The sequence below is a fragment of the Equus asinus genome, chromosome 23, assembly GCF_041296235.1.
Source record: "Equus asinus isolate D_3611 breed Donkey chromosome 23, EquAss-T2T_v2, whole genome shotgun sequence".
In the NCBI taxonomy this organism is placed as follows: Eukaryota; Metazoa; Chordata; class Mammalia; order Perissodactyla; family Equidae; genus Equus; species Equus asinus.
The window spans coordinates 41841498-41856998 of NC_091812.1; the positions used below are offsets into that span (position 1 = coordinate 41841498).

At 37.1% G+C, this 15501-nt stretch overlaps 1 protein-coding gene across 25 annotated transcripts in view; it reads right to left on the bottom strand.

Annotated features, from left to right (window-relative positions):
* PTPRD (protein tyrosine phosphatase receptor type D) overlaps positions 1 to 15501 on the bottom strand; it is a 2080413-nt gene that overhangs the window by 58808 nt on the left and 2006104 nt on the right. For all 25 annotated transcript variants that reach the window (XM_070495512.1, XM_070495506.1, XM_070495510.1 and 22 more), the window contains one exon: positions 11631 to 11754. In XM_070495512.1, the coding sequence (XP_070351613.1) occupies positions 11631 to 11754 (124 nt within the window). The remainder of the gene's footprint in view (positions 1 to 11630; positions 11755 to 15501) is intronic.

Here is a 15501-nt window from a genome sequence, read left to right on the forward strand (position 1 = left end):
GGAAGAGAATTGAAAGCAATAATAATTCAATACCTAGTAAAGCTAATTATGAGGTTAATATTTATATACTGAAAATAGTCCTGAGGCTCCTCTTTTACTATGACACTTGTAAGGAGGTACTACCTGCAATGAAAGCTTCCTTCTGGCAAATCCCTTTACCCATTCTGGCAGAGTCATTTCAGGTAAATTCTCTCTCACACGTCCTTTGCAATGTGGAGATGTGAGAGATGGCTATGTTCGCTAGAAGCTCTAAGATCTAATGTGTCCTATAGTCATAGAACTCAACATAACAAGCTGTGTAGAAAGATGAATGAGAAAAGATTTTAGAATGGATGGTGGCTTGCCCTTCTAAAAATATTAACCCCAGACTGGAAGCTAAAGTTAAACAGCAGTGTGTTTCAAGTAGATGAGACCTCAGTTTTCAACGTGACATATTTAGAAAGATTTTTCAACCAACTCTGTGAAAGAAAACATACTGTGTTGGCTTTCTAAGTGTTTTGGTGCCATGAAATGCTTCTTCAGTAGTCCTGATTGCAATGTTTCTGCTGGGAGGCTGGATATACAAAATTCTTTCACTTTTTTTAGGTTGACCTTCTCCCAGTAATGCATATTTGTTTATTTAATTTTCAATTCCTTGCCTTATCCAGATAATGATTGGCATCTGCTAATGCAACACTAATCAGAGAGCACTATAAATCCAAGAGAAGTGTGTGAGAATTAATTGATTTCCTCTGGGGCTATGATGGATGGAAATCTAGCTTAAAATGCAGTGCTGAAAGACCATATTATTACTATAAATTAGCTGATTGCTTTCATTTCCTGGAATCATGGAGGCCTTTGCCAATGCTATAATAATAATAATGGTGTTTTGTCTTTCTTTGAAGGAGGAGTTACTAAAATAATAAGAGTATAACAAAGACATTTGCCTTCAGCTGATCAGAAGCTAAATCTTAGGCCTGGCCTTGCTGTAGAAACTGTCTCTCGGAGAAAGTTGCTCTTAATGTCATTGTCCAAGAAGAACAGTTTACATCTAAAACTTGCTCTTTCCTAGGAATCCATGGTTTTACTACATTTATAAAAGTAAGTTTTCATGATTTTCCATGTAATGTGTCATGTCTACTCTCCCATTAGCGGTCATGTAAACAGTTTCAAACACCAATAATAACTGTTTATCATTCTAATCTCATAAGTGAGAAAACTGAGGCTACAGCTTGACTTTATATTATACCAGGGTGCCTCATTCCTGTATTAGAGAATGTGGAATCATTAATGGACTGTTCTTTCTCGCGGTGCTCGAAAATATTACCTATATGCTTTAGACTGAGTCTCTGTGCTTTGGGCAAACTAAACTTGGAACTGTAAAACTCAAGCCCTTAAGACCAACAGAGGTTGCGATGAGGTGAAGGATTGGTAGAGCTGTGCTTCTGGGTAGTTGGTGCGCAGCAAGCCGTAGCGAACAGCTATTCAAACAAATGAGGCCAGTTTTAGGCTCTCGTTTTGTTTGCTGGGAATTGCTAGTTATAGCTTTCAGTGGAAAAATAAGCCTGGGCATGGACTTTGGGCTCTGCTGTTTTTATAACTGTCTGCAAAACTTTGGAAACTTATCTGATTTGAACACGCAAGGACAATGTTATTTTTCATCATAGGATTAATAGGGCAGGGCTTCATGAAGTTGTTCTCATGCGTGTTTGAATATTAACAGAAGAAGAGGAAACCTTGGAAAGATGAAGTTTGTCTGTTTGAAAGAATATTCATGACGAATAATTAATTACTGAGGAATGCTTTAAAACCTTGAAAGCATGCTGCAATGTCCAAGAATATACTATTTGAGCTGTTCTGTCAGGACTAGGTTTAAATAAGTTTTTTTCCTGTTAATTGGGTCATGTGGATCTGCAAAAAAAAAAAAACAAGAACCAAATCGCTTGGCATTCAATTTCTCAGGTTAGTAGATAATTTGATTTGAAAAGATTTGTCTTGTTTAGGGGTCTTTAGAATTATGAAAGTTTTATAGTAAGGCCTTATGTCCTGATATTAAGAGGAAAAGCAGGACCAAAAATACACATGAATTATCTGATTGATGTGAAATTAAGTAATCATAAAGAGAATATGCACAGTTTTGTATCACTCCACACTTTGGAAAAGTCACATGTGGCTTTTGAAGTCTTGGGACAATACTAAGTACTTGTGAAGAATTTAGAAAAATTAACCAGGAAACTGAAACTGCTGTCTATGCTGCTGGCAGTTTGCTCTTTGACATTTGGGCAATTATTTAACTTGTTCAGACTTCTGATTGCTTATCCACTAAACAAGGCGTGTTGGACAAATTGATTCCCTCGAGTCCTTTCGGGTCTAAAATAAGATGTCTCTCTGTGGTATTCTTAACCTGCTTGGATTTGGAAATCTCTGTGAAGTTATTTTAAGATAAATAGGGGCTTTGTGTCTCTCAGATTAGGGGGAACATGCTCCGAGGCTCTTCAAGTTGATTCCTATTGCTTCTACTTCTGATGTGCCAAGAGGAGATTTGTTTGGCGTGACTAATATTTCAAGTCTTGATTAGAACCTGGTGTGGTTAAAAGTAAAATCAAAAACAAAAGGAGGTGGTAGGCTGTCTGGGCTGTGGGCGGTCTGCTCAGGGAAAGAAGCTCTCCTTGGATGGCGGAGGTGAGAATGAGTAAGAAGCAATTTTAGAGGGAAGGCAGAATCCTATCCAGGGCCCTAGCAGACAAACTACTACTCCACTTCTGAGCTGGAGATGGGTCTTTGGCTGAGTGGCTGACTCTGCTCCCACTCACAGTGTGGCATCAAACTCAGGCACTTCTATTTCTTTCCACTTCTACAAATCATTAGCGAAGTTTCGGTCAAAAAGAAATTGCTTTTTGGTAAACCAGTTTATTCCCTGTTGTAAGATAGAAGTACTTCAATAGAGCACAAAAGCTACATTTTATTTAGTAAATAATGTCCCCTCCTCCACTTCAATACATGAAAAAGAAATCCTAAGGACAATCAATTGTGGGTTAAGAACTAGATTGTGATTTTTACAACCCACAATACAGATGCTGGCAAAACTAGAGAACAGAAAATAGAAAAATGAAATCCAATAATAATTTGCCAGTAAATTTATTTAATTCCGAAGGACACAGGCCTTCTTTCCCCTTCGTTTGCACTATGGCAGCCACCCACAGCTGCATCAGAACTAGCAAAATGAAGGATTCTCTTTGCAACATAAAAACAAGTGCTTCTTGCAAAGGCACAGTGTATTATCTGCCAAGGTATCCCCGGATGTAACTGGAGTTTGGCAAATTACCCTCCATGTTTCTATACTACACAGGGCAACTTCTTTTTAGAAGCGTGCCTTGCTCTGTGGGCATTGCAGCTCATCACCACAGTGAGTTCTTGGGGGAATGGATACGTTTCAGAGTTTGTGAACCCAGCCTCCACCCTCTCAATGTTCTGTGTCCTCCTCTCCTTGGTTTTCTATGCCTCAGCACTACTGAGGAGGCCGGGTTATGAGAGTGGCCACAGAGAAGCTTGTGGGTGATTGAATTATCTTTGAACACATTCCAAGATTAGCTACAAGTGTTGGGGAATTCTCAGCACCCATGATAGAGGGGACTCATTTCTAGTCAGGGAGCACTTCGCCCTGAAATAAAGCAGAGCGCGGGCCATCGCAGCATAACTTTTCAGCCACATCACAGAGTTTTGGTCTACTTAGCTTATATTAATAAGGATGCAACTATTATAAGGCTTTATTCAGCAATGAGGTAGTCAATCAAATACAGATATGATGACAGGAGTCCTGTCTGTAGGAAACTCTCAGAGCCCCAGTCTCCTCATCTCTATCCTATCAGATGAGTAGCATTTTCATCACGTCCTCACCCAACACCCCTGTGAGAATCAAATAAGTCAATGCATTTGAAATAAGCCTACTCATTCCTAAATACTCTACAGATGGAAAGTAATTTCAAATCTGGAAGGCCCCTTTCCAGTTTCTATACTAAAAAATAAGGGAGAGGACCAAAAGAATTAATTTATAACTTCCCAGCAATGTGTAACTTGTGCCTATAGTCTAACAGCAGAGCCGTACCACAGATGATGTAGGTTTCTCTGCAGCCTCAGGGCACTGAAGTGTAGATTCATTAGCACGCTCTGAATAGATGTACAATAAAAATGGAAAAAAAAATTCCCAATATCTGAACTAAAGACAATGGAGATAAAAATAAACTCTCAAAGCTTTCTGATTTACTCTTTCTTCAGCTTCCTGGGAACAAGAGTAAAGAAAAAACAAACATAACCAGCCATCCCTTAAAAATGTTCTCTCTCTTTTCCAGGTGAGAAACACCACAGAGGCTGAGATATGAGCTGGGAAGTAACAGATCCCCACACCATTTGCTTGGCTGCACGCAGGAGAAAGATGCCATTTAAACAGCTCTAATGGTCCTTATGCAGGCTGCGAGCACCATGTGAAATTGTTCCCAAGTTCCCAAAGGCTGGGTCCCATCTAGCTTTCTATTGAAGAAAAATTAAGCTATAAAAATTTGTGCACTGCTCCTCAAAATGAGAGATACTGTTATGTATTAAAAAAACGGATCCCCTTGAAATAAAAGGATTAAGCTTTGTCATGCTTATAAACAACTTGACAAGTGAAAGACTGAAAATGTTAAAGAAACTGTGCTAAATCAATGATTGATGTTCTGAACAAAGGGAGAAAAATGAACTCAACCAATAATTGGATGAGATTTAGACAAGTTTTTTTTTTTTTGAGATGGGGCCAATAAGCTAACAAACTTCCTTCAGTCCTTTAAAAAGAATTTCAGGAGCAGAAATCAAAACAAAACAAAAAGCAAAATAAAACAAACACCAGAGACAGAGAGAGAATGAACCAAGAGGGAGGAAAAGTAATCATATTTATTGCTCTTTACAGGGGAAAATAATTTTAATCCTTTGATGTTAGAGCTTCATATGGAACATTTATATTCACTATAACTAGCAATTTATTAGAAAATGTTGGATAGATAGTATTAACTTATTTTCCTGTTTGTTTTGTTTTTACTTATTGAAAATATATCAGGTTACGAGACCTGGCCTGTGAAAAAAAAACAAAGATAACTCATAGTATGGGTAGGATGTGAAACTGGAGAATATGTGAGCATGTGCTGCCAGCTGTTTCAAACGAATCAGCGGAGACCACTGAACACTGTAGACAGAAGCTAGGACACTTAGACTTCAACAGGGAGCACTGGCGCGGTGGGAAACGGGGAATCAACAGTCCAGGGGAATATCAGGAGTTTCCTCTTTTTCTTTTTTAAATGATATTTATCTTAGGAGTAGTGATCCCCTGTAAGCCGCTTTCTGATTTTAAAGGTGCTAAATTGCCCATCTCACCAATAATCAAGTTGTTGTAACATCATCTATATTATTTCCAGTTGGATTTTTTTTGAATTGCTCCTATTACGCAAATCAAGCAGCAGATGATATATTCTGGATTTCCATTTAAAAGAATACATTCTTCCCCCTGTTGAAATTTGTAATGCTATTATGGCTCTGGGTTCCATTTATCAAGCACCGATATTTTCTTTTGCTTCACAGAGTACTCCAAATATGTGCAGCTTTCTCATTTGGATATTATTAATTTTCCCATAGATCATATGGAGAAGAATTTCCATCTGAGGATAAAAGGACCCATCGATGGTAGTAATAAAAGTCTTAATAACAGCAATGATAACTTTAATAGTTCCCAATATTTATTAGGCATTTTCTTTGTGCCAAGAGCTCATCTAAAAGCTTTGTTGTTGTTAGTGCCATCAAGTCGACTCCGACTCCTAGAGGCCCTGTGGCAGCAGAGCAGAACCCTACCTAAACTTTCTGCTTCATCCTTTCATCTTCTGGCGCTATATCAGACAATGCTCCGCTGCTATTCCTAGGGTTTTCATGGCCAATTTTTTTCCAAAGTGAGTGGCCAGGTCCTTCTTCCTAGTCTGTCTTAATCTGGAAGCTTTGCTGAACCCTGTCTACCATGGGTGACCCTGCTGGTATTTGCAAAACCAGTGGCATAGCTTTCAGCATCACAGCAACATGCAACCAACTGACAGACAGGTGGTGTAGTTCCCTGACCCGGAAACAAACCTGGGCTGTGGCGGTGAGAGCACTAAATCTTAACTGCTAGACCACAAGGGCTGGCTCTAAAGGTTTTACATGCATTATTTCATTAAATCCTCCTAATAATTTTAGGAAGTAGGTCCTATTACTAATCCTATTGCACAGATGAGGAAACCGAGGCACAGTAACTTGCCCAAACAAGATCTTCAGAAGCAAGAAGAGCCTAAGAAGCCTTAGTAGGAAAGAAGTTAGTTCTTGAGAAGCGTAAGGGCCCTAGTAGGAAGGCACCCATTAAAGAGATGAAGGGAATAAATATATTTATGTTTTGAAACTTTAAATATAGTCCCCTCAAACTAAAAAAAATAAAATAAATCCATATTTTACTAAGCTTCTTTTATCAGATTGACAAACACTGGTGTTAAAGAATGCATATGGCAGGGAGTGCTTTATTTTTTGTCAATTCTAACTCTCTTGTAGATAAAACCATTTAAACCTGGCTTGGTAGGAGAGACACACACCAGCCAATAATTCTGTTTGGATAAACCCTCTGGCTTAAATGTGTTTTTGATCCTCGAAAGGGCTAATCTTTTAATGGCCAAGATTTAATATTTATCTGAGTATTCATATTGTCTATTCATCTCTGAATTTAGAATCTACTTCCAGAATTTTAGGAATAGCAGGAAGGGTCTTAGACATTTTCATTTTATGAGGAAGCAGAACGAAAGACCCTAAGTCAGGGGTTCCTAAAGTGGAGAATAGGCTTGCAAAGGGCTTGTGTGTCCACGAAATCTCTGAAATTAGTGTACAAAGCAAGCGTGTAGGTGCTTTTTGTTTTCAAGTGTGGTTTAAAACGTTCATCAGATTCCCAAAAGGATCCAGCTCCCCCAAAGGGTTAACTGTCCTGAGTGACAGGCCCAAGGTCACAGAGCTGCGTAACTGGGATGTAGGTTCCAATTTTCTGTCTTCTTATTCAGTGGTCTTCCTAATAGATCTTAAAAAGTAATATTAGCTAAACAAAAAAGTCTTTTATTCTTTGGAAAAATTCACTGACTGGAGTCTAAGAACACAACTGGCGACCTCTAGCTCTAAGATTCCTATCATAAGTGTTTCAAAATTCCTAGGCAGTCTTCCCAGCCAAAAAGGCACTGTTTTTGAATTAGATGTGACATGTTTGAGCATGGCCATTATGACTGCAAAAGCGGCTACAGTCCTGAGTGGCCTGCAGAAGAGCACAGCAGTCTGAAGTCTGACTGATGCTTATGTTAGAATTTTTGGTCTGCCACTTACTAGCTATTGATTATAAACAAGTTACTTGACTTTTAAAAGTTTAATAGTTTTCTCATTTGTGATATTGGATAATAACCAGCTTTTGAGGTTGTTCTGAACACTGAATAGGTAAATTCTGTGCATGATTTTATATGCTGTATATAAAATCTAAGACATTGTGCCCAAAACACAGTTGGTACCCAGATAATCATATCTATTATAATTTCTTGTCTTTGTTGTTGAAAAGTAGGGTTTTAAGTTTAGCTTTATAGTTAGACCTGGCCAACAAGTTTTTAAAAATTTCCTGTCAATATGACTTTTAAAGTGAAATGTTAATTATAATCTTACTAATAGAAATATAGTACTGGCAGCAGTGAAGAGTAATTATATTTTAGAAAAAGAAACTTTTTATCCAGGATTGTAATAATTAGATTGAACTTTTGCTAGTTACAGGCATTTCAGTAAATAATCTGCCGATAATTGATATTCCTGGGTTTATAAGAAGTTGAAGATACATAAAAAGCTATTTGAGGTAAGTAGATGACCTGTAGAGTCAGTTAGGGATGGATGTACTTGACCTTCTGCTATTGTAGGACTGTGATGCATTCGGATCACTGACAACTCCATACAGTGTCTCTGCTTCAGATTAGTTATACCATAAAATAGGAAATGAACAGTAAAACGTAATGTTTGTGTTATCCATAGGTTAATACCCAATGATAAAGTGGATTATTACATGAAAAGATAAGGCTGGGCATTTAGATCCATGTTGTTACTTAGTCACAGCCACATTCTCTATCAGCAGGAAAGCAGGGTGAGTGATGTGGCCCGTGGAAGCTCCGGTCGAGGAATCAGAAGAGCTCAATTCTAATTTGAGCTATATTACTTACACTAATTTGTGCAACTCAGGCCCAGTTCTCGGAGCTTCCGGTTTCTCATCTCTAAATATGGATACCTATATACATAGTAAAATAGTGCTGCTTCATCAGACTGTTGTGTGTGTACAGTAAATGACATAATTGATAAGAAACTACGTCTTAAGAAAACTAGGTAAGAAATTTATTTTTTAATTTTTTTAATTAGTTTTTAAGAAAACTAGGTAAGGAAAAAAAATCTAGATAAGAAAACTAGGTAACTCTTAGAAGTTAGAGGTAAAAGAGGTTACAGCAGAGGAAACTGTTACTCAGAGAAGTCAAGGTTACATAACTAGTTAGTGACAGAGCTGCAACCCAAACCCAGATTTCCTTTTTCTTTATCTTTTGGTTTGTCCATTTCTCTCTTGCTACTTTAATAAAAGTATACTTTCTGGACAACTTTGGATTCTATAAGATTAAGCATGTTACTGTATACTATTTTTATGCACATATAAGTACTAGTTTCCATTTAGACTTTATTTGACAATATTTATCTTAAATCATTAAAATAAATCCTATCACCTCTCTTCTTCAGGAATTAATACTTTCTCTTAAGAACTGCTTAGCCATGGAGGGGACCCCATGGTAAGTGGATTGGTCAAAACTTCAATTGCTTCTATATTGCTTAGCGTATAATTCAACAACTGGAAGCTCTTTGTAATTAGGCCTTTCTTAAATTTATTTTGCATTTTTTCAAGCATACATAAAATGACTGTGACTTAGAAAAATGTCATGAAGTGTCACTATTTTCAAGGAGGTCAGCAAGCACATTGATGCCCGTAAAATTCCTGATTCTTTGAATTCCCCCCCCCCCATCTCTCAGTGGAAGTAAGGTAAAAGTTATGCTCTATTAAGCAAAGATAAAGACAACACGAGGCCCTGTGGTAACTTCCAGTTTTTTCTTGAATGTCTATCAGATCACTGTGCAAAGTAATATGAAGAGAGGGGCCAGCACCATGGAAAGAACCAGCACAAAATGCCCAAACTAAAACCCTCAACCAAAGTCATTTAAGAGATCGCCATAGGTTCCCAAAACAAGCACGGGAAATTTTATACACTGTGCCTGAAGTCACTTAATGTTTTACTGTACTTGAAAAATCTAGCTCTGTGTTATCAAAGCTCCCTTTATAGGAGAAGCCTCAGTTAGTGGTTCTGTGGCTTCCAGCATTTTCTCTTCCGTGCTTAAGACATAGGATGATTGCCTGCCCCCTTAAATACCTGCTGGTTAGGGCTTAGTCTAAGATAAAACACTGTTCATGGTAGTAATCTAGATTAAAGCTCTCTCTATAGCCCATAAACTTCAATTAAATGCTCCTAACCTTTTGCATAACACTTAAAATTGAAAGACTTTTGGTTTCTAGGTCAGCTCTAGATTTAGGGTGTATTTGTGGGCACAGAGCTATAAAAAGGCAGGTTTTAGTCTGATTCAAGTGCTTTGGCTTTTATACTGTAAAAATAGAATAGGAATGAAATGTACATAGTTTCCAACTATCATAATAAAGGCACAAGGAGGAATATTCTTTGTCCTTTGACATACTTTACTGTTAAGAAGGTGGAAAATAACAGGTTAAGGAAAATAATGACAAAGTGGGCAAAAGCACAGAGAAGTGGTAGTACTGACTGACCTAATTCTAAGTGGAAACAATGCTACAATACAGCGAGGCAGACCGACAAGTTCTCCAGCCAACACCATGCCAAATGGGCTCTCAATTGACATTCATTTATTTTTATTTCTATAATTTACCTTGCTTCACTAATGTTAAAAAGGTTTCTCGCTTCTACTTAGGATTTTTAGTTTCTTATTTACTACGGAGATGATTGAAGAGACTTGAGATAAGAAATCTCCATTAATTTTTTTTACATTCTAAAATGGGAATTATAGAGATAAAACGTAAACCTTATGTGCTAACCATCCACATATACCAGTTACAGTTTCTAAACAGGACTCGAAAAGAAGTAACTACCTATTGGCCAATATCTTGCTTGAACTAGCATTGGTGAAACTTTGATAAACTTGATCAATTTTTTTCAGTATGGAAAAGGTTAACTCTTCACACCTAGTGTCTTTAATTGCGTCAAAAAGGGATTATAACATTTTCCAACATCATAAGTAAAATTGGGGGAATTTTACAAAATGTATCTATGCCTTGTTAACAGCATTTTGAGGAAAGGGAACTGCAGGTATGGGCTTGCTCAAATACTAAAAGATAGTTCTTGTTCCCAAAAAACTAAAAATAAATGCATTAGTTGCCTTTGGTGCTTCCTGGAAAAGCTTTTAAGCAGTCTCACATTCAAATTAACTTTGGACCCTAACGACGCAGGATGAACTTGGCCAGAGTTCTGGGATAAAGTGGTGGTCATTACAGATTTCAGAAACCAAAAAAGGGGAAAGATATTTGAACAACTATAGATGAAAATGTTTGAACTGTACAGTTCTCAAAAGGACTCGGTCTGAAGCTGGTATATTTACTGTTTTATAAAACATCTGAAAGAGGGTAAGCAGTGAACTTTCCAGTATGAAAAGGCCACAAAGTGCTTCTGGATGCCAATGGGGATGAATGTGGTAAGTCTGCGGCAGTTGGTGGTCCAGGTTAGAAGGATTTAAGTGACATTGTAAACTGTTTTCTAAGGACAGCAACCCAAAGTGCTACAACGGCCAAAAAAACTAACAAAATGCTAAGTGTTGAACAAGAGCTCCTAATTTTTAATATGCCATGTGAGAGGGACTTACTATTAGAAAGGAATGAATGGAAAATACTCTCCTCACGATCCTTAAGAGAAGGTAGGTATATTTGAGGAGTAATTCTCATCTGGAATACACTCTTTACAATTGTGGGAGACAGATGACCAAGTAGTCCGCAGGTTAGATGTACCAGACATTTCCAATGTGCTTAATTTTTATTAATCACCACATCACCAACTCCTAATCTTTAGACTGTCCCTAGTGGCTATTCAGATTTGTTTGCAAACAAACAAGCCCATCACCCATTTTTAAATAACAGCCTATGAGTGTCTTCTGACAACCACCCGTTTATTCACAACTGTCAGCAACCATCAGTAAAATGGCCAACCCCAGTTTGCTTCCCTTATACAAACATCAACTACATTATTGAGTCCTTCATCTAGGGGAGAGGCAAGAAAGCAATGAAGTATGCTCTTATGTTATATGGTGTTGGGGATATTGTATGCCCAAGTATGGTATATTTGCATAAGAAAGAAAAAGTGAAACAAGCAGTGCTTGAATCTTAAGTAACTATTTTCATAGATGGCTAAAAATCCAGCTAAAACTATATTTTCTTGCAAGTACTTAAATCCATGAAAATAAAGCTATAAATAATGTCTGCATTGCCTTACCTTCTATTGCTGATAGGAGAACCCGGGAATGGTCATATGCGATTACATTTGCATATCTATTCTTTGGTTTGTTTACTTCCAAGTTGGAATGTTCCCATGTGAACTGCTGGCCAGGGTCAATTGACTTTGAAAGAAAAACAGTACATACACACAAAATCAATACTGAATAACATCATATTATAGGCATTTATTGCAGGTAACAAACATGATTTAAAAAGAAAATTCTGAAGGCAGACTTCATCAAGATAGTCCTAGTTGTGAAGCTGAACACTAATATAACCAGCATAACATGAAACGATTAATCACAGTAAAAAACAGTGAGAGTCACCAACATTGATTCAAACGAAAAAAAAATCAATATAGATGTTCTGCTAATATTGGAAAGCCGGGTTTTTAATTTTTTTACTTTTCCATTTCCTTCTCTGCTGCTGTGGTTTACAAGTTATCTTGGTTCAATACTCCTTCTAGCTCTGTGAACATTACTTTTTATCTTGATTACTTTCCTCAGTTCTTTCTGATGTGGACCTTAAGCTGACTGGTTTTTCACTGGCTTCATTGGACACAGGCTTTATTGTTTTTTCTTGACCTACAGGCTTACATCTTGATGTCAAATTCAAATTTTTTCCGTTTCTCCATAACACACAGCGTCACAAGGCAATTTGTACAATTCACACAGTTAAGAATAAAGAAGGGAGGTCAGTTCAATCTAATAATCATCTTAGTCAGAACACTAATTTATAATCCAAAGAAGATAGGATTTAATTGCTTCTCTATGTATTATTACACATTTTCTACTTATCATTGTGTTATGCTTACAAAGTTTTCTTCCTTTTATTCTTTATTTTAAACTTATTTTTTCTGATTTTAATGCTTTTCCTTGATGCCTTATTTCAACCAGTTCTTCAATAATCTAAAATATTGTACAGATATAATATATAAATTCTTTTTCTTTTCTTCTTCTACCAAAAGTCCCCTAGTACATAGTCATATATTCTAGTTGTAGGTCCTTCTGGTTCTGCTATGTGGGACGCCACCTCAGCATGGCTTGATGAGTGGTACTAGGTCCACGCCCAGGATCCAACCTGGTGAAACCCGGGGCCACCGAAGACAAGTGAGTGAACTTAACCACTCGGCCATGGGGCTGGCCCCCAATACATAAATATTTTTATAGTTAAAGTAGGACCATTATTTTGAGACTGGATTCAGGCATTGATTATATAACTCTGGGGGAATTTTTAATTACCTGCAAATTTATGGAAATCAAAACATCTTTTCTATTATCATAGGATACTGACACTTTGTTAAGACTCATAATTTCATGGTATATGGAAATATGACTTCAGTAATTACATAAACATGACTTTAAATGAGCAAAATCAATTTTCAGAAATAACGATAAATTAGATTTATATAGAGGTGAAATTTTTAAAAAACTAAAGACACTATATTAATGGAATTTTTTAGCAGTTATTTTTGATGCTGAGCATTTTACATGCTTTTATGTGTATATGGAGAGCTGGAAAGTAAAACATATCCAACAGCTGTTACCATATTAAAGATGTGAATATTTGCATTAAAAGGGATAGAGTTTAGCACAATAGTAAAACTCACAAGTGTAAAGAGTCAAGCCTATTAACAGTCAAGAATAGCCTCCAAACACACTAAAACTCTCAGCAGTACAGATGGCAGCCTCTGACTTACTAAGGATCATAAAAGCCCTTTTCCTTTCTTAGCCTATGCTAATCTATATATAAACTAGTAAATCATGAAACAGTATTCAGCAAAATAATTATCCATGTCTTAGGGTCTAAAGAATAATGTAATTAGGGGTCTTTCTAGTTTGTTCTTCCAGGGAAGCTCATCACCTCCCTTGCAGAATGTACTCCTCTGCAACTGTCCCATAAGTTAAAGGGAGCCGAAGCATTCAGATGCCTGAGCAGAAGCCTTCAAGTCAACCTTGAACCTTCTCCACACAAAGCAGCCCCATTCAGTGATCAAGACCTGCCTTAAAAATTTCTCAAATCAGTCCTGAATCTACCATCCCACTACCACTCCCTAAATCCAGTTCTTCACTATGTGATGTCTGATTGGAATCCCTTCTCTAGAGTCACTCCAATCCATTCTTCATACCAAGGTAGTCTTTCTAAAGCACACCCCTGGACAGGTTAGATCCCTGTTTAAGAACTTCCACAGGCTCTGAGTGACATACAGCTTAAATTCTGAAGTCCTTAGCCACCTATACACCATCAGTCATCTTTGCATCTACAAAGATGCTTCAATATGTGGTTCAACTAATCTTTTTTAAATGAATTGAACTAATGAATAAATGTTGTTGAAAAAAGTTCATAAAGAGAAATCATGGAGTAATTCCTCCACATAACACGGGAGCTAGAGAACAGATGACAGAAACTGCAATGTACAGTGTACTAAAACTTTAATACTTTAACACTCATTATCATATGGCTTAGTAATTAAGTATGTGATCCTGAAATTACAACTACCACTGATATTCCACTTTACACTGATGAGCATTACTTAGTACATAAGCTTCTTACACATCATTCTCTAAAATATCCCAAAAAGCTTCTAAGCTCCCTGATGTACAGTCCTTCCATGGAAGATAATACTCCCTCTGATGGCCTGGTTACTCAGACAATGATCACTCACAGATGTGCAAAATGGCATGCATTTAATTTAATGAAATTGCATCTATCAACTCAGACACTGTTAACTCATGTCTATTTTCACTCTTGTCACTTATTCTCAGAGGTCTGCATGATTTATTTATTTGATACCTACACTGAAGAGTTTAAAAACTGGTAATGGAAACATGAGTTGTATGTCACATATGTTAATATTCTTAGGCTTAAAGTGTGACCCATGAGCAGACCTGCAAGTAACAGGATAACTACAATAAAAGCTGTCAGGTCATTATGCTTTACATGCAGTATCTGTTTAATTTTCACAAACGTTATGAGGTAGGTACTATTGTTTTCTCTATTTTGCAGACAAGGAAATTGAAGTAAAGAAAGATTAATTCAATAAATCTTACTGAGGGTCTTCTTTGTGGCATGCACTGTGCTATTTGAGGGTAAGTAATTCGCTCACATAGCTAGACTCATAACATTTATTCTCAAATCCAGGTCTGTGTGATTTCAAAGCCCAGCTAATAATTAACAGCTGGTAATTACTAAGCCTTGACGATACTTAACTATCCAGAAGACCACTGCAAAATGAAGAAGGCCAACATATAAACCACACCTAAACATAACTGTCCTTTATCTTGCCAGTCCAAATGATATTTCTTCCCAATTGATCATCCTGTGTCATTCTGGGGCAATTACATAAGAAATCAAGTTTTAAAAATGAGGTTGGCTTCACATGGATGATAAAACAGATGGGATGCAACTTACATTTATACTCCTTTTACACGGATCAAACAAACATTGATTAAATAATGCTGACTTGTCTTTGTGCAAACATACTCATCCATCTGGATCTATCTGTCTGACTGAACGTTTAACAATACACAGCACAGGTCATTATTTTGGAGCTTGTCAGAATGCTGAGAGCAGTAAACTCAGTAAAGAAGAATAACTACTGAAAATAGGAGAGGTGTAAGAAAATCTTTTGTATTTAGAAAAAAATACAACTGGCTGAGGAAAATCAAATTTCAATTATCCATGTTAATGAGGCAAAGATATCAGGATGAATGAGACCCTCATTCTCAAAATCCAATTTTTAGGGTTTTCTTAGTGCTGGTGATGACACAGTGTCTTTGCGCCTTTGTTTTCTGGCTCCTCTTGCTGAGATCTTCTCAAGGAAGAATGAAATAGCCAATATGGAGAAAGAGCAACATGGGTCTTGAGTG